Source organism: Megalobrama amblycephala, linkage group LG13, assembly GCF_018812025.1.
Source record: "Megalobrama amblycephala isolate DHTTF-2021 linkage group LG13, ASM1881202v1, whole genome shotgun sequence".
Classification (NCBI taxonomy): domain Eukaryota; kingdom Metazoa; phylum Chordata; class Actinopteri; order Cypriniformes; family Xenocyprididae; genus Megalobrama; species Megalobrama amblycephala.
The window spans coordinates 32,652,735-32,677,579 of record NC_063056.1 but is presented as its reverse complement, the minus strand read 5'-3'; the positions used below and the strand labels follow the sequence as shown (position 1 = coordinate 32,677,579).

Sequence of the window (24,845 nt, the reverse complement as noted above, 5' to 3'; positions counted from 1 at the left end):
AATATATTCTTTATTCTTTATTACTTTGCCCCTACAATTACAAACAAAATGTAGGCTATCAAAACTTAATCTATTAATGTAGGATATGAAATGAAATGACATAGGTGGGAAGCTGCCAGCAGTCTTGAAAAATACAAATAAATGTTAAAAACATACAAAATAATGGCTTAAAGGATTAGTTCACTTTTAAATTAAAATTTCCTGATAATTTACTCACCCCCATGTCATCCAAGATGTCCATGTCCTTCTTTCTTCAGTCGAAAAGAAATTAAGGTTTTTGATGAAAACATTCCAGGATTATTCTCCTTATAGTGGACTTCAATGGCCTCCAAACGGTTGAAGGTCAAAATTACAGTTTCAGTGCAGCTTCAAAGGGCTTTAAATGATACCAGACGAGGAATAAGAGTCTTATCTAGCAAAACCATCGCTCATTTTCTAAAAAAAAAATAAATACAAATTTTATACGTTTTAACCATAAATGCTCATCTTGAACTAGCTCTCTTCTTCTCTATTAGAATTCCAGCAGTGTAGACGCTGCTAAGTGTATTACTGCCCTCCACAGGTCAAAGTTTGAACTTTGTTATATACTTGCACAAGCATATTGTATATGACAATTCAGTTCAAACTTTGACCTGTGGAGGGCAGTAATACACTTAGCAGCGTCTACACTGCTGGAATTCTAATAGAGAAGAAGAGAGCTAGTTCAAGATGAGCATTTATGGTTAAAACGTATAAAATGTGTATTTATTTTTTTTAAGAAAATGAGCGATGGTTTCGCTAGATAAGACCCTTATTTCTCGTCTGGGATTGCGTAGAACGCTTTGAAGCTGCACTGAAACTGTAATTTTGACCTTCAACTGTTTGGAGACCATTTAAGTCCACTATAATGGAGAAACATTTATTTTCGACTGAAGAAAGAAAGACTTCTTGGATGACATGGGGGTGAGTAAATTATCAGGAAATTTTAATTGGAAAGTGAACTAATCCTTTAATGACAATCTAAAAGTCTCTAAGGTTTCTATGTGTTACGGAAGTGTGTGATTTCTCTGTCTATTTTCTCTGTTTGGTGTTAAATGCGTGTGTTTGAGGATGTGTTTGCCTATCTTTGGACTCATTTAGCAGCATCATATCTCCAGGACGTCCCAAAGAGCCCCTCTTTTACTTATTTAGGTCGCTCAATTTGCACTTATTGGATATATTTGCTAGTATTTATCTGAATAGAAACCAAAGTTCAGAGCTGCAGTTCAGGGCGCGTCCGCCAGGTGGCGGTGTTGACCAGTGAGAAATGAACGTGCGCAAATAGAGCGAGTTTGATGCAAATCACACGAAATTGTGCTTCAGAATACTGTAAACACTGGAATACATGGCGGTCACCAGCTTTTCAACACTTAAAAGTAAAAAAAAAAATGTTGCAAGTGTATACTTGCACACACACTGATGCATGCGTACTGTGTTTACAGCATTCATCAGAGTGTGATCTGGGACTGTGTGTGTGTCTGAGTGTGATCTGCTCTGTTGTCTGCAGTATGCATGCATGCATCAGTGAGTTTCAGGCTCTTTGTTGGCTGGATGGATGGAGGCGGGGCGCTGCGGGGCCGCAGGTCCTTTTGTGCCCCTCACATTTTGGGCAAAACCAGAACCACCGAGCTGCAGACGCGCCAAAAGCATGCAACAGGGCTATACGAAAATATTTTGGGAAGAAGAACTTCATAAACAGCGACGTCCAGTACAGAGATGTGATTTAAATACAGCGTTTGAGGAGCGTTGTGATTTTATAGGTGAGTAGCTTAATAAACTCCTTGTGGGGTCAGGAGAAAACTTTCCATTTATTTGTTGAGTATTAAGTGAAGTGCGTCATTGAACTTGTTATTCTCAGACAACTTTATTTTCTTAACAAACATTTTTTGTGTTGTACATTTTTGTCTTCTGGACTATTCGCTGGTCAACAGATTACCTCGTTACTAAGCAACCGGTAGTTTAGGACAGTGATTCAACCAGCAGCACGCGCACGTCGCCAGGAATACTTGGAACGATTTCGCTTATGCGCTGTTAAACCTAAAAAGAAACTAATGAAATTTATATGAAACTTACTTATAAAAGTTAAATATTTGGGCTGACATTATATTAAAATAACTCACCGTGAATAATGCACTCAAACTGAACTTTAAACTTACTCCAAATCTGCAACATTATAATGTATCTTTTCCCACACACTATATAGTGACAAGATGTCATGCGATCGTTTTGTTATTATCATAAAGGTTTTACATGTTGATATATGAGTTAATAAGTGCATTATGACAAAAAATATTGTGAAACATGAAGCTCGACACCTTATATTCACAAGTTTCAAAAGATATTCATGCAAACAATGTTTGGCTTTAGGGCCTCAGGTGCTCGCATTGTCCTTCCCTACTAAATGGGAAAAAAATAAACTTTTACCATGTTTTTCAAACAAGCTGAAAACTTAATTTAAAAACAACATTTTTAATGTTTCAAACAACTTAATATAAGATATTGTAAATAAATGTGTATTTGTGTAGTTCTGCGGAGAAGTCTGAACTGAAGCCTTCAAGAGTGTGTTTGAAGTCCTGCGGTCTGGCAGGTGTGGGATGCTGTGCACTGTTGTTCAATCTCCCGCCAATATTGCACTCGTCCCGGCCTCCCTGACCACGAGGAACACGCGACTCCCCGCTGGATTCTCCCGCCACAACAACAGTTTATGAACTGCTCGACCACTAGGGCGGCGCCAGACCGCAGGTGTATCTTCAACACCAGTGTGAGTATATGACACAGTGGCTGTTTGGAATGGAATACTAGCTTACTACTTACTAAATATTGTGCAGTATGCATTGTATACTGTATACTTATTTTGCATTGCATTATGGGATTCAGTATTCTACACAGGGTGCTCTAATGTTTACTGTGCAATAAAGCAAGTGTATTTAGATAATTCCGGTGTTTATGCATACATAAAATTCATATATATATATGATATATACAAGCATGCTATAACATAGTGCGCTTAGATTTCTCTTGTGAGTTTATATAAAAGGTTTAATAAAAATACATTATTAAATATAAAATAATACAAATATATATATATATATATATATATATATATATATTTACGTTTTACTTATTTTTTTTATTTTTTTTGAAAATGAAGAAGCATTCAAGTTAATATGATATTTGCCCCCACAGTGGCTGAGATGGTTTTATTTGAACTAATGTTAAATTATTATATTTTCATACATATGCTTGAGTGTAGAAATAGAGCTGATCTCTTATTCATAATTAATGAAATACAGAACAGGAGAATTGGGATTGACACATTAAACTGTCACTTTTGGCATTTTTAAAATTGACTGTTGTCATAATATTATAAAACAAAAGTACTGCCAGGTATTTATTGTGTTCTATAAAATACATCATATCCCTTTATTTAAGACATTATTAATGCATACACACTCTAATGGACCCTTTCAAACACACACTCTCATACTCACATTATACGACTCCGCAACGACACACAAACACGCAAAACGTAAAATAAAAGTCTTTTCTCTCCTTTCATTCAGTCTCCTCCACCGGAGTGACACAGACGCTGGTAAATCTCTCATCTGTCCTGGTTGTTTGGCCCCTCGTACACAGGAGTGCAGTGGCCCCACACTGGGTTTCAGGGGGTCTAGAGAGAGACGGAGGGCGTCCCACTCCTCTCACACCTTTATGTGCATTAGAACCTGTTGACGGTGTGAACTGAAGTCCTCTGGAACAGTATCTGGAAAAGATATGTTTAATCTGCTTATTGTTTTGTTCTATTGTTGTAATGCTGGGTTTTGTCAATAAACAACTTTTATACAGAATTAGCAGATTTTAGATTTCTTGAAGACTTTGAGCATTGGATTTGAGGGTTTGGGGATTATGATTTAAATATCAAAGAGTGGATTAATCTTTACCGTTACAGCGGTAGCGCAGATTGGACCAAATGATGTTCTCTTGAGAGAAGCAGAACACGCCCAGGCGGCCCCCTCTCATGGAGGTGTCAATCAGAACATTTGAGTCAGCCACCATCTCTGTGCCTTCATACAGCTTCACCCTGCAACAGGAGCACACACACACACACACACACACACACACGAAAGTCCTCTTAGACGGAGTTCAGCAGTTCTCAACTACTGGATCCAGATGTAATAGTGGACATTCACAACTGTTTAGCATACAAAAGTGAGCAAAAATATCCTTAAGATCAAACACTGAAATTTATTAATATTACCACAAACTTCATGAATAGAAAAATTATGTTTTGCAAGCATGGAAATTGTGTGTGTGTATATATATATATATATATATATATATATATATATATATATATATATATATATATATATATATATACATACAAAATTGATAATATAGCATAATATATATTCAAAATATATTAATATATATGAATATATATTCAATAATGTATAAATGTATTTTAATACATTAGATATAATATTTAATAATAAACAGCCAATATTCTAGTAATATGCATGCTAATAAGCTAGTTAATAGTGAGTATTGGACAATAAACTAAAGTATTGTATATAATATTGGTAATATACCAAATTATTAAATGTCTAAATATTATATCTAATTTAAAAATATATATTTTAATATAATATAATATATATATATATTTTTTTTTAAATTATTATTATATATAAACATTTTTATTTTGAATACATTAGATATGATAATATTTAATATTCTAGATAATAATTTAATACTAGTATATTTATTAAAAATATAAATCAATATATAAATGTAATAATTAAAATGTATAAAAAATGATAAATTAATTTGCACCAAAGTACTTTAGTCTAATTGGATCAACAACAAATTATACATTTTATAATCAAACAAAGGTAACATTTTGTCCTACCACTTAAAAAAAAAAAACTTATCCAAACTTATACGGTTAGTTGCATTTTATTATTTGCATTTAGTATTGCTGACCCAATTTTGAGAACCGTTGTACTAGAATATTTGATCTGAATGAAGCCAAGAGCTGTTTTGTGCTACAGGCCACTACTAAACTCCACCTGCTCGACCTCTAATTACCTGATAATAAATGAGATCTGATTTGATTTAGCAGCAGGCCGGACTTAAATTGCATTATGTATGAGCAGAGCACGGTTGCAGAGTGTGTGTGCGTACCGGAGTCCAGTGCTCTATTCACTCCTCTCACTGAATACAAAGCAGGTGTGTTTATGTGTGTGTGTTTGAAAAGGCCCTTACAAAGCCTCAGCTACACATTGTCTCACACAAATGTGAATACACGTGTACGTACACACACACCAAGCTACACACAGTTCTCCCTCTTCCTGTAGGTATTTATGCATAATAGAATCTTGGGAGTGTTCTAGAGTTCAATAATTGCGTAGACTTAAAGTTTAAAAGCTTCAAAAAATTGTAACTATGAAATGAGAATTTATTCTAGGCAATTTCTGTTATGACATTTTTTTTTAAAAACACATTTTTTTGACATTTTCTGGAGTTTATGCATTGTTTCTTTGGCAAAGAGTATCTGATTTAAAACACAATGCCAAGAAATTACTCAGTACAGGAAATCATACACAATACATGTTTAACTGTCCTCTGCGGTCCGTTCTCCCTCTTTCTTTAACGGCCCGTCCACTACAGTAGTTTCCGTTGGATCTGCATATGAACAGGCACCAAGAAAATTCTTGCCAAGGATTTCATTGGCATGGCAACCACAACAATGGGCGGCCAGGGGGCCCAACCACTCAGCAGAGTCTCAGGGGTGTGAAGGGGGCAAGAGGAGGGGGCAATTGTGAAGAAATTTTAAGGATAACTAGTCATAGCCACCACCAGACCCCCCCCACCCCCTTCCCCTCCAGTATACCAGCAAAAACTTCCATCAGCTGCCGCTCACACCAGTGCAGTCAATGACCCAAACTGGTATTGCGCCCTCTTGTGACAACAAACGCGGCCCACAACCGGACAGACAAAAAAGTTGTTTCAGCAGGGACAAATGTCTTATATTGTTACTCTTAATATAAGGTAAATATAATTTAAAATTTAACAATAACATTTTTGGCATGCAGTCACTTAGTAAAAAAATATGTTTACAGTAATGTACATTACCAAAAATAAGCCTTTTTTAACACTATTTGAGCATAAGAAAAAACATTTATGGGACAGTTCATGTCAGATTTTGTTGCTGATTTGAAATATGTTATTTAATTGATTTCTGAGTTTTTGAGATTTCAGGATTACCCCATTCAAATAGATAGGACTTGGTCTTGGATGCCTGAAATAGCTGCCCGGAGGCGTTGCAAATATGGCCGCCAAGTGAACAGACTTTCCTTGAAAGGGACTTTGTTATTTTTGTGGAAACGGATACTTTTTTTTTTTGCAGAATTCTTTGATGAATAGAAAGTTTATTTAAACAGAATTTATTTGAAATAGAAATCCTTTGTAACATAAATGTCTTTGTCACTTTTGATCAATTTAATACATCCTTGCTGAATAAAAGTATTAATTTCTTTAAAAAAATAAATAAATCTGACAGCAAACTTTTAAACAGTAGCATATACAGTGGGTACGAAAAGTATTCTGACCCCCTTAAATTTTTCACTCTTTGTTATATTGCAGCCATTTGCTAAAATCATTTAAGTTCATTTTTTTCCTCATTAATGTGCACACAGCACCCCATATTGACAGAAAAACACAGAATTGTTGACATTTTTGCAGATTTATTAAAAAAGAAAAACTGAGATATCACATGGTCCTAAGTATTCAGACCCTTTGCTCAGTATTTAGTAGAAGCACCCTTTTGATCTAATACAGCCATGAGTCTTTTTGGGAAAGATGCAACAAGTTTTTCACACCTGGATTTGGGGATCCTCTGCCATTCCTCCTTGCAGATCTTCTCCAGTTCTGTCAGGTTGGATGGTAAACGTTGGTGGACAGCCATTTTTAGGTCCCTCCAGAGATGCTCAATTGGGTTTAAGTCAGGGCTCTGGCTGGGCCATTCAAGAACAGTCACGGAGTTGTTGTGAAGCCACTCCTTCGTTATTTTAGCTGTGTGCTTAGGGTCATTGTCTTGTTGGAAGGTAATCCTTCGGCCCAGTCTGAGGTCCTGAGCACTCTGGAGAAGGTTTTCGTCCAGGATATCCCTGTACTTGGCCGCATTTATCTTTCCCTCGATTGCAACCAGTCGTCCTGTCCCTGCAGCCGAAAAACACCCCCACAGCATGATGCTGCCACCACCATGCTTCACTGTTGGGACTGTATTGGACAGGTGATGAGCAGTGCCTGGTTTTCTCCACACATACCGCTTAGAATTAAGGCCAAAAAGTTCTATCTTGGTCTCATCAGACCAGAGAATCTTATTTCTCACCATCTTGGAGTCCTTCAGGTGTTTTTTAACAAACTCCATGTGGGCTTTCATGTGTCTTGCACTGAGGAGAGGCTTCCGTCGGGCCACTCTGCCATAAAGCCCCGACTGGTGGAGGGCTGCAGTGATGGTTGACTTTCTACAACTTTCTCCCATCTCCCGACTGCATCTCTGGAGCTCAGCCACAGTGATCTTTGGGTTCTTCTTTACCTCTCTCACCAAGGCTCTTCTCCCCCGATAGCTCAGTTTGGCCGGACGGCCAGCTCTAGGAAGGGTTCTGGTCGTCCCAAACATCTTCCATTTAAGGATTATGGAGGCCACTGTGCTCTTAGGAACCTTAAGTGCAGCAGAAATTTTTTTGTAACCTTGGCCAGATCTGTGCCTTGCCACAATTCTGTCTCTGAGCTCTTCAGGCAGTTCCTTTGACCTCATGATTCTCATTTGCTCTGACATGCACTGTGAGCTGTAAGGTCTTATATAGACAGGTGTGTGGCTTTCCTAATCAAGTCCAATCAGTATAATCAAACACAGCTGGACTCAAATGAAGGTGTAGAACCATCTCAAGGATGATCAGAAGAAATGTACAGCACCTGAGTTAAATATATGAGTGACACAGCAAAGGGTCTGAATACTTAGGACCATGTGATATTTCAGTTTTTTTTTTTAATAAATCTGCAAAAATGTCAACAATTCTGTCAATATGGGGTGCTGTGTGTACATTAATGAGGAAAAAAATGAACTTAAATGATTTTAGCAAATGGCTGCAATATAACAAAGAGTGAAAAATTTAAGGGGGTCTGAATACTTTCCGTACCCACTGTACTCTACTGCTGCAAAATTGTAGGAGATCTCACCTGATGTAGCCGACCTGTGGTCGGTGGCTGAGCTGCCACCGGTACGAAGTTTTATCTTGCCAGCCGACATTTCGTGGGTCTTTCCACAGCAGTTTCACCTCTCCATCCGTATCCCCCGTGTGCCACAGAGCATTACGAAGAAATTCACCGGGGCCTGTACGAGACTTTACTGCCTACATAAACACAAGATGTCTTATTCGCCAAGAGGTCATACAGACATTAGCAAGCCAATATATTACAATGAAACGACACAATTAAGCAACATTCGCACCTTGAGCTGCAGGCTCGGTTCAGCCATGGCCCTGAATGGGACCGACTGCCAATATGTCTGTTCGGTCTGCTTCCACATTACCACATAGAAACTAGAGGAATCCTGATAGCCAAAAATGAAGCCGGCGTAGTCGTCATCAGTCACTGTGTTAACGTGAAAAGTTCCTTCGAAGTCCACGCCGTTAAACGCTGTGTAACCTGTGGAGAAGCAATTTACAGTTTAAGTTGGAGTGTCTGCTGGGTGTTTAGCTCTTGAAATCAGAAATCAGACTCACCCACTGCCAAGCCCGGGTCACTGTTCATGGTTTGAACAATCTCCATACCCTGAAATACATAATACTCCATATTAATACAAGCATTTAGCAAAGTACAGAAATTTACAGACTTCATCTTTAAATAATATCCATTACATCATGGATACCCAAAAAAGTGTAATTTAAATCTCTGGAATAAGAAAATTACAGCAACTTGCGTCAATGTGATCAACAGGATTCCTATGATGCTTTACCTGATTGAGCACCACCCAGTTCGGGTCGATCTGAGCGTCACCCTCCGGGTCTAGAATGACCGTCTGATAGGCTCTGAAATCTGTGAGTGTGACTTCAGCACTTTCTGGACACACGTCAATAAAATCCAGTACCGCATCATTGTCAAAGTCATTCTCGCATACGTCACCGACTCCGTTACCTAAATGACAAGAAAGAAATTAGGTGTGTCATTAATCAGGGAGATTATTCACCATCACTGGATATGAACGCTCTTACTGTCCGAGTCTTTCTGGTTGGGGTTGGAAATGAGTCTGCAGTTATCGGGTCCCATGCCGTTGATGGCATAATTGTCCGGGATCCCGTCGTTATCATCGTCTTCGTCACAGTCATCTCCGATGCCGTCGTTATCCGAGTCCAGTTGAGAGCTGTTTGGAATGTCGGGGCAGTTATCTCGAGTGTCCTGGTGTCCGTCTCCATCACTGAAAACACACAACATTCAACATTATGAGCTGAACTGAAAGTGTCTACGGTGATAATAAATGGTATGAGCAACTATGAGACACTAGGGCTGTGTTCACACTGTCAGTCCAAATCATATCCGTTTGGAATCTGATTTCAATGATTGTCTGTTCAAACTGTTCAGATCCAATCTGTGTGTCCTGTGGTGCTCTTTTGTTTTCTGGAATATCTGTGTTGGTTTCTATGGCAATGCTGTTGCATTGGTAGGCATATGCCAAAAAGCATCAACAGCAATGATGAGTAGCCATGGCACTGGACTCCTAAGTCTAATGAAGCAGCAGCAGCTTTATTCCATGCTGCCGTCTCCACCTGTTTCAAAATTCATGCATGAATGTATGTGGCTGTCAAACTTCAGAATGTCTGCTGACAAATTCACAATGATTTGTAACAATCTACAACCTTTTCTTTCCCACCCATTCTGCAACGACGTCTGATGTGTTTATCTTTTACATGTCGTGAGAAAGTAACATAAGGAAAAAAGCTAAGCAAAATCCAATCAGAGCAGTCAGACTGAAACAGATTTCCAAAAATGAGATTTAAAGCCACATATGAATGAAGTTTGTAACGGATTTTTAAAAATCTGATTTCATGTGATTGTTTTGCCATTTACTCTTTCTTAATATGATCAGATTCCAATCGGATATGTGCAAAAATCGGATTTGGACTGACAGTAAGAACAAGGGTTAAATGGCAGCAGTTTTCACATACTGTATACAGGTTAATGAGAAACTGAATAGTCTACAATTTGTGTGGTTTACATATTTAAATATATATTTATATTTACCAGAGTTGTGCGCGTACTCACGTGTCTTGGTTGGTGTCACAAACATCCCCGACTAAGTCATTGTCTACATCTGTCTGCAATAGTATTAATTGAGTTTATCATTCATACATTTAATTTGAGAGAAAAAAAGTAAATAAAATAATAGACCATTTACTGCAAAAGCAAGAACTAGCTGTTTTTTAGATACTAAAATAATTTGTCAAAGGTATAGTTCACCCAAAAATTAAAATTCTGTCATCATTTACTCGCGTCATTCCAAATAGGCTTATTAGTGTTAACCAAAACTAAAATTATTAAAAAATATTTATGTTAATTGAAATCAAGCTGAAACAAAATAAAATATTAAATAAAAATATTAAAAGGAAAACTATATGAAAATTAGAAATGTTGCCTTGGCAAATTTAACTAGAATTCAAATGAAAAAGAAAAAGAAATTAAACCTAAATAGTAATATAAAAAATAAAATTAAAATAAACTGAAAATATAAATGAAAAGTTAATTCAAAATATTAATAAAAACTATCATAGTATATAAATGTCACTAAAATAACACTGACTTTCTTTTGTGGAACACAAATAGAGAAATTAGGAAGATTTGCACTGGTCAAAGGCTTCAAGCATCAAAATGACCAAAAAGCACCATAAAGTTTCATAAAAGTGTTCTGAGGCTATACGATAGCTTTGTACGAGGAACAGACCAAAATTGAAATTCCCCCGATGTAGCTCTCAAATCAACTATGGGCTTTAAATATGTCCTTCTTTTATTTTCCACAGAAGAAAGTCACACAAGTTGGGAATGACATGAGGGTGAGAAACTTTAATTTTTGGATTATTTTAATTTTAATTTTTGAACTTCTTTTTGACACTGTATCAATGTATAATGATTGTTTAAAGTTTGATATAAAGTAAGATGTGATACAGTACCTGCATGGGGTTGCTGATCTCAGGACAGCTGTCACATGCATCACCCACTCCGTCTCTGTCCCGGTCTGTTTGCATTGGGTTCGGCACTTTGGGACAGTTATCCAGCACATTCTGGATTCCTGCAAAACATCCACACACATCACATACACCAAAGGATGGATGTTGTAGGGACACAAAGTGAAGCAATTCATCAAGCTGAACAGTCTTCACCATCTCCATCGATGTCTTCATCGCAAGCGTCTCCCTCTCCATTATTATCAGTATCTTTCTGGTCAATGTTGGGAACGGTGGGACAGTTATCGCACGCGTCACCGAATGAATCTGTATCAGAGTTCTGCTGATCTTTATTGGACACCAACCGACAGTTATCCTGAAACACACATACAGAGAGAGACAAAAAAATTACTTGCGCTGGAAATGATATGAAAAAACTGACACCATTGTTACCGTTCATATCATTGTGTATCAAAGCCTCCGACGCTGAAATTCAGATATGGTAATAGGCGTTTTGTTTCACACACACTATAAGAGGTAGGCCAATCACAACAGACTGGGCCATCTGACCAATCAAAGCAGAATAGAAAAATAAAAAAAAATCACAACAGACCGAGTCATCTGACCAGTCAGAGCAGAGTAGGCTCGAGAAAAAAGAGAGACTGAATCTTCGAAAAAAACGTTTTCAGATTCTTTAAGAAATGAGGTGAAGTGCAATCTATATTATGAGAAAATTTGTGTTTTTGACCTTTGATGCATGTAAACTTAATGTAGGAAACCTCCAAAACAAAATAAGGAACTTTTAAAATACAGCAATTTTGCAGTTTAACAAAAATTACTGTAGGTAGTTTTAGTTAACAATAACAACGCTGGTCGGATGCGTAACAAACATACCTCTACGTTCTTTATTCCATCTCCATCGGCATCCTCATCACACTGGTCTCCGATCCCATCATTATCTGCATCTTCCTGCCCAGAGTTAGGTGTGAAGACACAGTTGTCCTGAAAAACAGAACGTGAAAATCAAAAACCATAGCATAACACTTCAAGCTAGAGCTGAATAAAATACTGCAGTTTAGACATACTGAATCTAAAGAGCGTTCATGGGAAAAGTTTCAGGACTGCAAGTTACAGTGAATCTATCATATAAAACGCCAAACAACCCCCCCCCCCCCCCCCAAAAAAAAAAAAAAACTTGGTTTACTTGAAAGGTATAAGACATGTGAACAATTGTCTGTGTTGAACAATTAAACAATCAAGTCTATAAACCATCAGAATAAATAGAACAATATGGTTTCCCAATACTTATTAATAATCACATCAACTCAGTGAATGTTGATACAAATTGTGGGTAAAAAGATTGTGAGTTTCAGACCTGTTTGCAGTGTTTGTCATTGTCCATGCAGGGCAAGGAGCGGTCTGGATAGCCGTCAATATCTGTGTCCTTCCCACAAGTGTGACCATTACCAGCCCATCCAACATTACACTAAGAGAATCATAGAGAAGTTTATCAGAAAACTTCAGAGGACAGTCATGATGCAATAAAGAAACACAATATGATACATTTAAATCTGAGTTTTCTTCTAACCAGCCATGATAAATGATGAGCATCTTGTCAGTTACACTTTTTTTTTAATCTTGTCAGTTAAACATTTTTATTTCCCCAAAGAACCTCTCAGTAACCGTTTTTTTCTTAGTGTGAAGAACATTTTTAAAATATAAATAATCTTTTTCCACCGTTAAGTGTAATAGTCAGGTTCCATGGATGGAACCTGACTGGAAGGTTCCATGGAACGTTCTTCACCTTTTTTTTAAGAGTCTAATTGGTTCAATCCACTGGTTGTTGATTGTATGAAGGCAGATTTGAATACAAGCTTTCAGTCATTTGTAAGAAAGAGGCGAGGTTTAAGCGGAGTATAAGTGGACTAAATGATTGGAGAAGTTTGGCATACATCACCAGAGAGAAGACAGTTTGATTAAAATGATATTTTGATTCAAAATGATGAGATCATCAAAAAAAAAAACAAAAAAAAAAACAACTAAAAAAATGCATGGATGAATTGTTCATAATAATATGGTGAATTTCCATTTTATGCCGACTTCAAGTTTCAAATATTTTCTAAATGGATGTGAACTGCTTGTCTTTTAAATCTTACTGCATCGCGTCTGGTTAGGACACAATAGCTGCTTTTCCACCATTGGGCCAAACCGCTCTCTTTTGCTTAATCGTTCCATTCCATGCCGATCCGGCCAAGCCAGTATGATATGGTTTCATTTTCCACTGTGAGGCTGATAACGGAATGTAATACAAATGTGTCAGTTGTTGCCTTGGTAAAGCAAGAGTTTACAGACAATAGAGATGAAAATAGCGACCGTGTTATGGAGGATCATCAGATTTTTCTTTTAATTTTATTATTAATTTGTGTTTACGTTGCTTAAATAGCGTGCTTAGCCAGCTACAAAGAAATTAGTAGCCAGGCAACAGACAAGTGACCAATTGTAGTTGTGACGTCACTACACACACACTTTAGCAGCACAGTTCAGCACAGTTAGCCAACCGTGCTGAGAATTCCAGGCTGAGAACAGTTTGTAATCGTGCTGTGCCATACCAGGCTCAAGTGGAAATATAACTGGAGCAGTTCCCTACCTTTCTTAGAACCGTTCGGCCCAGTGGCGGAAAAGCAGTTAATGTTATAGTGGTAACTGAGGATTGTACACATACAGCACAGGTGACGTCGCCGTTCCGCTGAATGATGCAGTGAGCGTTAGTGTCACAGGGGTTGAAACTGAGCGAAGCGCATGAATTCCGAGGGAAACATCCAGCTGTCTGATTCCCAACATATCCAACTTTGCACTGACCGCATCGATATGATCCCTGAGAGAAGGGGAAGAAGTTTAAAAAACATTAACATACACTGTGTGTGATTTCAGAGAAAACCGTCTGGGAGTTTTTATGCCTCATACTCACAATGGTGTTGATGCAGATGGAGTTGGGTGTGCAGGCATTGGCCAAATCAAGACATTCATCGATGTCAGAGCATTCCTGAAACAAATTCATTGCAAAAAAATATTTGTTGCCACTTGCTTTGATATTGTGCTGTCTGATGCAATGACATTCAGGCATTTTTAAGAGTAAATACTTTTTATGGTCACTGTACCTGCAGGTGACTCTTAGCATACTCCATACCGACATTCAAATGAGCCAAAATGATTTCACCTTTATTCTAAACAGTTCACCATTTTTGACACTTTCACTGCTTTCTTTTTTTAAATATGTAACCAAAACAATTAATTATACAGACTACCATTCAAAAGTTTGTGGTCAGTAGATTTTTTATTTGAAAGAAAGAAAGAAAGAAATAATACTTTTATTCAGCAAGGATGCATTATATTGATCAAAAGTAGCATTAAAGACATTTATAATGTTACAAAAGATTTCTTTTTTTTAAAAAAATGCTGTTGAACTTTCTATTTATCAAAGAATGCTGAAAAAAATGTATCAGTTTATTAGAATATTAGAATGATTTCTGAAGGATCATGTGACACTGAAGACTGGAGTAATGATGCTGAAAATTCAGCTTTGCCATCACAGGAATAAATGACATTAAATTACATAATATATTCAAATAGAAAACAATTATTTTAAATAACTGTAATATAGTATGCGGGCATTAAAAAGTCTTCAGTTCTTGAATTTTTTTTGCAAGGCATTATATTTTCAGATGGGGTCTGAAATCGAAGTATATGGCACTTATTAAACAGCAGAAATCAGCCGTTACCCCAGTAACCCTGGGGTAAAGCAAGCTTCACTACTTTTTGTTTTTGATCAGTATTTAAATGTTTCAAACAACAATTCAGTTATTTGATCATGTTTGAACTTTTATTAAGCACTGTTACATGTTTTAAAATGTTACATGTGTTTAGTATTTTTATAGTATACTGAGTTGAGTACTGTACATAGAATACAAAGTTTGTTCTTTATGTGCGTACAGTATTATTTTTCATTAAAAATTTTGATTTAAATTTTTTTGTAATTAAATTTCACAATATTACTGTTTTTACTGTATCTTCGATCAAATAAATGAACTGTACCTGGCGTTGACTCTTAGCATATTCCACACCGACTCCAGAGAGAGGTGGACCCCATAGCCCGGGTGGACAGGACTCACAGGTAAAACCTTTTGCTGTGTTGACACACGCGCTTGGTGTATAACATGGCTGAGCCTCTGCACACTGATGGAGAGGGACATGCTAATTATTCAAATGAGCTAAATATGAATCAGCTTTGACAAATTAATACTTAATATGGTTAAAAAATGAAGGCATGTTTATTTGAAATGCTTGGATCATGGACATAAACAGTCACAGCTAGTTCTGGACCAAGACTAATCGTTACTCTAAAATAAAACCAGCACTAAATGCCTTCACCCACCTCATCTATATCCTTACAGTGTGTGCCGTTCCCTGTCATTCCCTCCGGACAGGGCCCACAGCTGTACCCTGGGAAATCGAACGTCTCCATGCAGGCCACGCCCTTAAAGCAAGGACTGGGCTGACAGCGTGAACGTGGCTCATGAAATCCTTCAAACCAAAGACATGAATTATCAAAATCAGATTTCTTAAGGGTGGTTAAAAATGTACTTATGAAATCTAATATCATGCGAATAATACACAAATTAAAGCCCTGCCAATCAGTGGAGAGTTTTAGGATAAGGGAATACTAGCGTACTGCTTCCTGCTTACTATACACTGTATGCTGCCTACAATTAAAATGTAGCAGTATGTGAAACAGTATGCATTTCGCAGTGTTAAACTTTTCAAACATTGGTGTCACATGACCTCATTGTTGTATTTTTAAGCCAATTTTGGGTAAAGGTGTCTTTTGGCTGTTCGACTAAATGATGAGTAAAAAATAAAATCACAGCTGACATTACTACTGGTTCAATCATGAAATGGAAGGTGCAGTCAAATGCATTGCATTTTGGTATACATCTTTGCAATGTGCTGCATTATATACTAGCAGGTTTCAGGAGGGACTATCAGTTTGCCTGAAAAATGGCAGATAATTTCCAATAATTTTGTCAGTGCTGCTACTTATTCTAAACTATTTTTTTTTTTTACAATCCCACAGCTGTCATCCTCTCAAATTTGTGTACAAAAATGCATTATTTACTTTTTCACTGATTTACCATTTTGTATTGCCACACGAAACTGTCACAACATGTTTTTTTTTTAATAACTTCTTGAACACGGCAGGGAAAAAAATAATTATATACTACTGTTCAGAAATTTGGTGTCAATAAAGGTGCCATCGAACGTTTTTTTACAAGATGTAATATAAGTCTAAGGTGTCCCCTGAATGTGTCTGTGAAGTTTCAGCTCAAAATACCCCATTGATTTTTTTTAAATATTTTTTTTTAACTGCCTATTTTGGGGCATAATTAGAAATGCTCCAATTCAGGGCTGCGGCCCCTTTAATTGCTCACGCTCTCCGCCCCCTCCCGAGCTCTCGACTCTATCATTGCATAAACAAAGTTCACACAGCTAATACAACCCTCAAAATGGATCTTTACAAAGTGTTCGTCATGCAGCATGTCTAATCGCATAAGTATGGTATTTATTTGGATGTTTACATTTGATTCTGAATGAGTTTGATAGTGATCCGTGGCTAACGGCTAATGCTACACTGTTGGAGAGATTTATAAAGAATGAAGTTGTGTTTATGAATTATACAGACTGCAAGTGTTTAAAAATGAAAATAGCGACGGCTCTTGTCTCCGCGAATACAGTAAGAAACGATGGTAACTTTAACCACATTTAACAGTACATTAGCAACATGCTAACGAAACATTTAGAAAGACAATTTACAAATATCACTAAAAATATCATGATATTATGGATCATGTCAATTATTATCGCTCCATCTGCCATTTTTCGCTATTGTCTTTGCTTGCTTACCTAGTCTGATGATTCAGCTGTGCACAGATCCAGACGATAATACTGGCTGCCCTTGTCTAATGCCTTTCATAATGTTGGGAACATGGGCTTTCATTTGCAAATATTGGGGGCGTACACCCCAACTGTTACGTAACAGTTGGTGTTATGTTGAGATTCGCCTGTTCTTTAGAGGTCTTTTAAACAAATGAGATTTATATAAGAAGGAGGAAACAATGGAGTTTGAGACTCACTGTATGTCATTTCCATGTACTGAACTCTTGTTATTCAACTATGCCGAGGTAAATTCAATTTTCAATTCGATGGCACCTTTAAGATTTTTTGAAAGTAATACTTTTAACACTTTTATTCAGGAAGGACACATTTAAATGATCAAAAGATTTCAAATAAATGTTGTTCTTTTCAACTATCTATTTATCAAAGAATCCTGAAAAAAACACATCACTGTTTCCACAAAAATATTAAGCAGCACAACTGTTTTCAACGTTGATAATAATAAGAAATGTTTTTGAGCAGCAGATCAGCATATTAGAATGATTTCTGAAGGATCATGTGACACTGAAGACTGGAGTAATGGTGCTGAAAATTCAGCTTGGAATCACAGGAATAAATTACATTTACAAATTTTAAATTGTAATAATATTTCACAATATTACTGTATTTACTGTTTTAAAAAGTCTTACTAACTCCAGCCTTTTGAACGGTAGTGTTTTCACTCATTCTCCAATCACATGTAATAAATAATTTATATAATAATATAAATCTATTAATGTTGCTAGGAATTATTCCATACGTACAATGGTGTCAAACATCTAGTTGTTAACTGTGGTCTTTCTTATCTCAACTGTGTATGTACAGGTAGCACTTCTAACAGGACTATCAACTGTATTCTGCGGTCTGAACGCAGCTCATAAGTTCTGTCAGGTTGGTTTGATTGTTTTTGCTACTCACCACACATCTGGCACTCCAGAATAGCATTCCTGACAAGAGACATTTCTTTCACCTAAATAGTACAAAAACACTTGAATATTAATCAAACATGTTCAGTTCAGATTCCCTCACATATATATACACACTCACTCACACACCTGTTCTCTGATGTCCTCTCTCAGCTCTCCCAAAATCTGATTAAAGATGATCAGCTGGCCAATCAGAGCTTTAGTGTGGTCACCTGTACAAAAATAATGCAATATCTTCAAATTAAATAAATAAATAATTAAAAACCAACAAATTGCATATTATGACTTCAACAATGTCCTGAGACTCACCAAGAATAGAATTAACCTCACCGTTCACTGAAAAACAAAGTTTTGACAAAAAACTTTCAGACAAAGATTTCGCAAGCAATATATTCAAGCCCCATGTACAGTCTTGTGTTGATGTTGGCTAACCTATGTTATATGAAGAGGCGTCTCCCTGAAAGGGGCAGTCGGTGAGAGCTCCAGCCTGGGCAACAGTGCCACCTAGTGCCAGTTTAAGGGACTCCACTGAACCCTGAAAGACAAACCTGTTAGTTACAAGAGCTCTGTTTCTGTACGTTTGTCATTTTATCATAGTATTTGATATAATATCAGTTGGATATCATATAATGTCATATATGGATTTCAGTTCATAATCCGATCATAACATCTTTCTTTCATTAAAAATTGAAAACAACAATGAAAACTGCTGTTGTTTTTTCTGTGATACACAAAAGGAGAACTTCTGGAGAATCTGCATAGTTCATATTCACATTTTTGCCTTGCATGGAGGAAAAATAACATTATATGAATTTGGAAAGATGCATAAAAAATGTCAGAAGACTGAAGACTGGAGTAATGATGCTGAAGATTTAGCTTTGTCATCACAGGAATACTTTACATTATAAAATATATTAAAATAGAAAACATTTATTTTAAATTATAATAATATTTTACACAATTTTACTGTTTTTAATTCATTTTTTTTCCAAATAAATGCAGCTTTGGTAAACATGGAAACTTCTTTCAAAAACATTACAATACCATACGACCCCAAACTTTTGAACGGAAGCGTTTATGCAGCTGTTGTGTGAAGACATTATCAAGACATCATATGATCAAGGTCATATTGCATTGGATCTCACCTGCATCCGAGAGTATGCCTTGTGGCCATTACGAATCTCCACCAGCTCAGTGTCTCTGGGCAAAGAGACCAATGGAGGCAGTCGCTGGGCGGAGTCAGCCAGACGGCAGTTCACATAGAGCTCGAGGCTCAGGTAGTCTCTGCGCAGGCCACCGACTCGTAGAATAACAGACTGAGGCCGTCCGTCTGCCACATTGGGGCTCTGCAAGTTTACTGTGTGCAGCTTCCCGTCTTCACGAACATACCGGACCAGAACTAAAACAAACAAACCTTTTAGAGATGTTCTGAGCAGATACCACATTCGCAACCCATTTTGTTTCACTAAAGGATTAGTTCGCTCCAGAATTAACATTTCCTGATAATTTATTAAGGTTTTTGAGGAAAACATTCTAGGATTTTTCTCTATATAGTGGACTTCAATGGGGACCAACAGGTTGATGGTCCAAACTGCAGTTTTAATGCAGCTTCAAAGGGCTCTATATGATCCCAGCCGAGGAATAAGGGTCTTATGTAGCCAAACGATCTGTCATTTTCTTAAAAAATATAAAAATGTATATACTTTTTAACCACAAATGCTCTTCTTGCGCTAGCTCTGCAAAGCGCCACGCATTACGTAATCATGTTGGAAAGGTCACGCGTGACATTTGCGGAAGTACTGACCCAGTGTTTACAAAGCGAACGTGCAAAGACTAAGTCAAACGCCCTTTACAAAAAAAAAAGGCAAAACAACGATGTCGGACGATTTTGAAGTTGGAGGAGAAAATGAGATGGTTTTTCGCCCTACCACGTTACATCCGCCTATGTCACACGCAGTGATGGGAATAACGGCGTTATAAATAAACGGCGTTACTAACGCCGTTACTTTTTCAGTAACAAGTAATCAAACGAATTACTTTTTCTCCCGTTATAACGCCGTTACCGACAAAAAAAATGCCGCGTTACTATAATTGAGCTCACTGAAGCGGTTTTCATCCGAGTAGGCTCTCTCTCAGCCATAGGACCTGCAAAGTTTTTTCTCTGGTGTGTGCTGCGGTTAGTCATACACAAATATAATTTTAAACTGATAATAATGTATGATGCGCTGTGTGTGTGTCTGTCAGAGCATGCGAGCTGAGCGCGAGCTCAAACCAGAATACCCTTTTTTAAGCTTGATCGAAAATATGTGAAATGAGTTTTTTTCTAGTTGACTAGTAGTTGTTCATTTAAGCTATTAGTTGACTAATCACATTTATATTAATTTAATTTCTTAAATACTGGAGAGAATAAACCATAATAAGGAGCGTTTACATAATATAGGCTATATAGCACTCAAGGGCACGCATAATTGCCATAAAGAACCGGCAAAAGTAATGATTATGAGTGTGACAAAAACAGCAAGGAGACATTTTAATTGTTTATTAATAAAGTAATGTTTTCTGAATCAGTGTCGGCTGCAAAGATGAAGTTGACATTGCTGATTCTCATTGCTGATCATCTGCTCATATGGACGCGCCTAGAGAGATAATGCACATTTCATTCGGATTAGGCTACATAATCAGAGTAGCCTCTTTCTTTTCGTTTTTAATTACTTCATTTTCGTTAAAGTAGATATTTCAAGCATTCTATAGATATATTTCTCATGTCTGCGAGGCAAGCAGCCTCTGAGTTTCGGTTCATTTAGCCTATAAGACGCGCTCCAGTTCACGCGCCAGTGATCGTGCCCGCGCCTCCATGTCATGATTTTATTGTCTGCTATATTTGCTTGTTATATATTAAATCCAAGCAATTGGTTGATGAAACATTGATTAAAATTAAGATACAATTTTTACAAAATGAAATTCACTTTAAAGAAAGGCTTTCTACAAAGCAAAACTTAATGAAGTGGTCAAAATCATATCTGACCCACTCCATGTCTCCCGATATATTTGCGCATCTTATGATGCATCTTACTCACGCTGTTCACTTGTCATAATCGAATAAATGGATTTAAAACATAACATAGGACTATTTAAACATAAATATGAAACTACGTTTTCTTTAATGGCTACCAACACAGTACAGAGAAATTTCATGTCGTGAGCAAGAGCGGATCATGAGTCAGGAGTCGCATCAAGAATAATTTATTCTTAGACTTATATGTAATATTGGGGGCATTCAATTTATTTGGCATATTTTTATTTTTATTTTTTAAAGTAACGCAATGTAACTCAGTTACTAACTCCGTTACTATTTGTGCGAAGTAACTAGTAACTATAACTAATTACTTTTTTAAAGTAACGTGCCCAACGCTGGTCACGCGTGACCTTTCCAACGTGACTACGTACTGTAATGCGTGAAGTCGTGGACACGCACCACAGAGCATTTTTTTTTTTAGAAAATGACCGCTTGTTTCACTAGATCAGACTCTTATTCCTCGGCTGGGATCATGTAGAGCCCTTTGAAGCTGCACTGAAACTGTAATTTAAATTAAACTGAACCCCAGTGAAGTCCACTATATGGAGAAAATTCTTTTTAACTGAAGAAAGAAAGACATGAACATCTTGGATGACATGGGGGTGAGTAAATTATCAGGGAATTTTAATTCTGGACTAATCCTACATATTTACGAGTAAAACAGGATATCCGATGAAAAAAAATGTAGGGTGGGACTTGTTTTTATCCACCAAGAACTGATTGGATGGTGAAAAGTGGACAATCCATACCAAAATTGAGTGAAATCTGAATGTAAGTTTGTTGAAACAACAAGCAACTTGCTATTTGGCTGTTAGTCAAAATTATACAACAGCAGTGATGTCAGTGGAAAAGTAAAGTTGTTTCAGAGAAAAAGCAAGTTGATTATGATATAATGATTAAAACAAAGGGTCATAGCTGCATTACCTTTGTTAATCTTGCTCATGATGGCAACCTCCAGGTATTTCTTGTTATCCTGCTTGTTGTAGAGGCCCAGCAGAACTCCACCCAGTTTAGGAGGCAGGCGAAACGTAGACAACACATACACATCACTGAGAGTCTTTAGAGCTAAAGAGACCTTCTCCACTGCGGCCACGGTCTGCTTCACATCCTCCAAACTCAACACATCTATCACTGAGAGAGAGAAACAGAGACAGGGGGAAATAAAGGAATTATGTCATTTGTTCCAAACACATATACTGTTTTTTTTTTTTTTTTTTCAGTAAAAACATACAATTTTTTTGCAGAATCTTCAGCAACTCTACTTTGTCGTACAGTGACAAATCAAGGTGACCACAGCTGTCAAACTCTAATAACAACCAAAAGACCAATAAAATTAACAGCGATAAAAGCACCATAAAGGCCTAATCGATATGACTTACAGCCTACTGTACACAATATATTTCAATTTTTTAAAATGGCCATAAAATTTCCATTATTTTATCTTTTCATATTCTATTTACATTTTTTTTTCTGCAGAAGTTCAATTATATATATGCTATATAATTATTTCTGTATTTATTTTTTATTTTTCTTAATTGTACCCATTCAGCTCCCGCCAATCTGTCATTGTAAATGTCCCTAAGATATCTGACTGGTTAAATAAAGGTAAAATCGGTCAGTCAAAAGTCAGAGACCTAAGCAGACCTATTTGTGAATGAATCATTCAGAATGGGTTTATGAAATGGGTCAACTGATTCATTAACAAAAAATCTGACTCAGAAAGAAGTTTTGAATCGAATCTCATATGAACGAGTCATGTGCATCATCACTTTTATGATGCTTTTGCGTCAGTTTTGAAAGCTCTGGCTCCTATTCATTATACATTTTACCATTCTAATCAATTTCTTTTGTGCTCCACAGAGGAAAATGAGTCATACAGTTTTGGCAGAACATGAGAGTGAGTAAATGATGAATTTTCTACTATATTATTACAGTCTGAGAGAAATTCACTCTGCCTCTAAATCTTTCTGTCAGAGCTTTTAACTGGACGAACTTTAAAACAAAGAAGACTTTAAAAGATACATGGCATATAAGAAAGGCAAAGCATATTGACTGACAACTAGGCTACCTGAGAGAAGTCAGTATAACTGATTAAGAAAGTTAAAAAAATAATAAGTCAGAATAATTACCCGGCACGTCTTGTTTCTGTGCGCTCTCTGTGGACCGGACGAACATCAACACGAATAGACTGACCCAAACTTTCATGTTTACAGAAATTACACGCAAAAGTGATGCAGTAAATATCCAGAACAGATCCGTCAGCGATGCATTGAAATACGAAATATTTCCACTGGAACAAACCTGCGCTGTGCAGGAGAGAGAGAGAGTGAGCTGCGTTTACAGACAGAGAGAACGAGCTGATTTGAGAAATGAATCCGCCCTCCTCATCATCATACAACACATTATTCTTCTGTAACACACACACACACACGCACACGGATAATTGATTGCAGAGCGCGTTCACGCTGGACGCGTTCAGCGTTCATAAATAGAACAGGACGGAACGTAGAGGTCTCGAGACAGGTTTTTTAAAGTTTAACTATTTTTAAAATGACACGGTGTTTTCACGCTACGTCTATTCTGGAGAACAGGAAAACCATTAAAAAGTTGAACAAACTAAGACGGTATCGGTAATTTTCGGAGTTCAAGTTGTTGAGGGTCCTCGCGAAACTCTAAAATTCGCCTATCACAGCAAGGCAAAATTTAAAATGAATAAAGAAAATGAATATATTCGTAAAATGTAGAATCTACAAAAATAATAATGTTATTGACGTTCCGCACTCATCGTGTTGCTATAGTTACAAGTAGGCTACGTCGTACGTGACTTCCGTTCGCGAGCGTCTGAGCGTAAAGTAAAGATATGCGGTCACTCCATAGACAGTAAAAGAAAGGGTCACTCATGTGGACTTTTGTGGCAACTGCAAACGTGTTGACGTACTTTTTTTTTTTTTTTTTCAGTAGCCACTAGCTATTTAAATCGTACCCTGACCTCACACTGACCCACAAATGCAAGGGAAAAAAAGAGATAAAAACTAAAAATTGGGCACAAAAGGTTTCCCTTAATGCTAACAGATGGCAAAAACACAGTACTTCGATACATAAACACTGTAAACACTGTACAAAAAAAGTCAAAGTTGTAAATAAAACAGATTAATGGAGTACGTTTTACATTTCTTTACATAACATTTCAGTGTAATCTTGTCAGTTCTTTGTAATTATCATTTCTGTGTAAACAATTGTAATTATTTGCAATTTCTATGAGACAATTCTTTCAAAGTAAATCCTACAGGGTAATATAGGCTACCATAATATTTTTTGTCAGTGTTAATATATCAATTATTTTAAGTGACCAGAACAAATGCAAACACTGGCTTTGGTCGTCTAGTTCAAACTCATAATTCCAGTGTCAGCTTTTGATTTTGCACCAATCTGCGATCAAACGCAATTTATTGGCATGAAGAAAGAAAACTCTGTTGACATTTTAAAGCAGAGCAGTATGAGGGCTGTTCAGTTTCAGCGTCCAGTCTCGACAGTCTGTCCTGGGGTGATGTTTATTTTTCATTACATCTTGAGTTTCCTTAGAAACAGCTTTTAACAGCAGGTGTCTGGGGA

At 36.9% G+C, this 24,845-nt stretch overlaps 1 protein-coding gene and 1 long non-coding RNA gene across 2 annotated transcripts; one reads left to right on the top strand and one right to left on the bottom strand.

Moving 5' to 3' along the window:
- The first annotated feature begins 1,784 nt into the window (after positions 1 to 1,784).
- On the top strand, positions 1,785 to 3,866 carry LOC125243103. The gene is made up of 2 exons (XR_007178974.1): positions 1,785 to 2,779; positions 3,582 to 3,866. It is a non-coding gene; the product is annotated as an uncharacterized LOC125243103 (long non-coding RNA).
- Positions 3,187 to 24,022, bottom strand: thbs3a (thrombospondin 3a). Its single transcript, XM_048152416.1, has 23 exons — positions 23,363 to 24,022; positions 22,158 to 22,364; positions 19,303 to 19,556; positions 18,590 to 18,692; positions 18,467 to 18,493; positions 18,287 to 18,369; positions 18,150 to 18,201; positions 15,676 to 15,824; positions 15,336 to 15,476; positions 14,212 to 14,286; positions 13,966 to 14,118; positions 12,619 to 12,729; positions 12,138 to 12,245; positions 11,460 to 11,619; positions 11,250 to 11,368; positions 10,348 to 10,400; positions 9,300 to 9,502; positions 9,044 to 9,222; positions 8,811 to 8,859; positions 8,537 to 8,733; positions 8,266 to 8,438; positions 3,960 to 4,099; positions 3,187 to 3,781 (listed from the first exon to the last, which is right to left on the bottom strand). Exons 1-23 carry the CDS (start codon positions 23,436 to 23,438, stop codon positions 3,720 to 3,722), a joined length of 2,874 nt encoding a protein of 957 aa, XP_048008373.1. The 5' UTR covers positions 23,439 to 24,022; the 3' UTR covers positions 3,187 to 3,719.
- Positions 24,023 to 24,845: the final 823 nt, after the last annotated feature.

Excerpts from the sequence above, each read along its gene's own strand:
- thbs3a (XM_048152416.1), bottom strand. The coding sequence starts at position 23,438 with ATGAAAGTTTGGGTCAGTCTATTCGTGTTGATGTTCGTCCGGTCCACA. Across the intron at positions 10,401-11,249 it reads AGATCAGCAACCCCATGCAG|ACAGATGTAGACAATGACTT; the intron begins GTACTGTATCAC and ends ATACTATTGCAG. Across the intron at positions 8,860-9,043 it reads ACTGGGTGGTGCTCAATCAG|GGTATGGAGATTGTTCAAAC; the intron begins GTAAAGCATCAT and ends TATGTATTTCAG.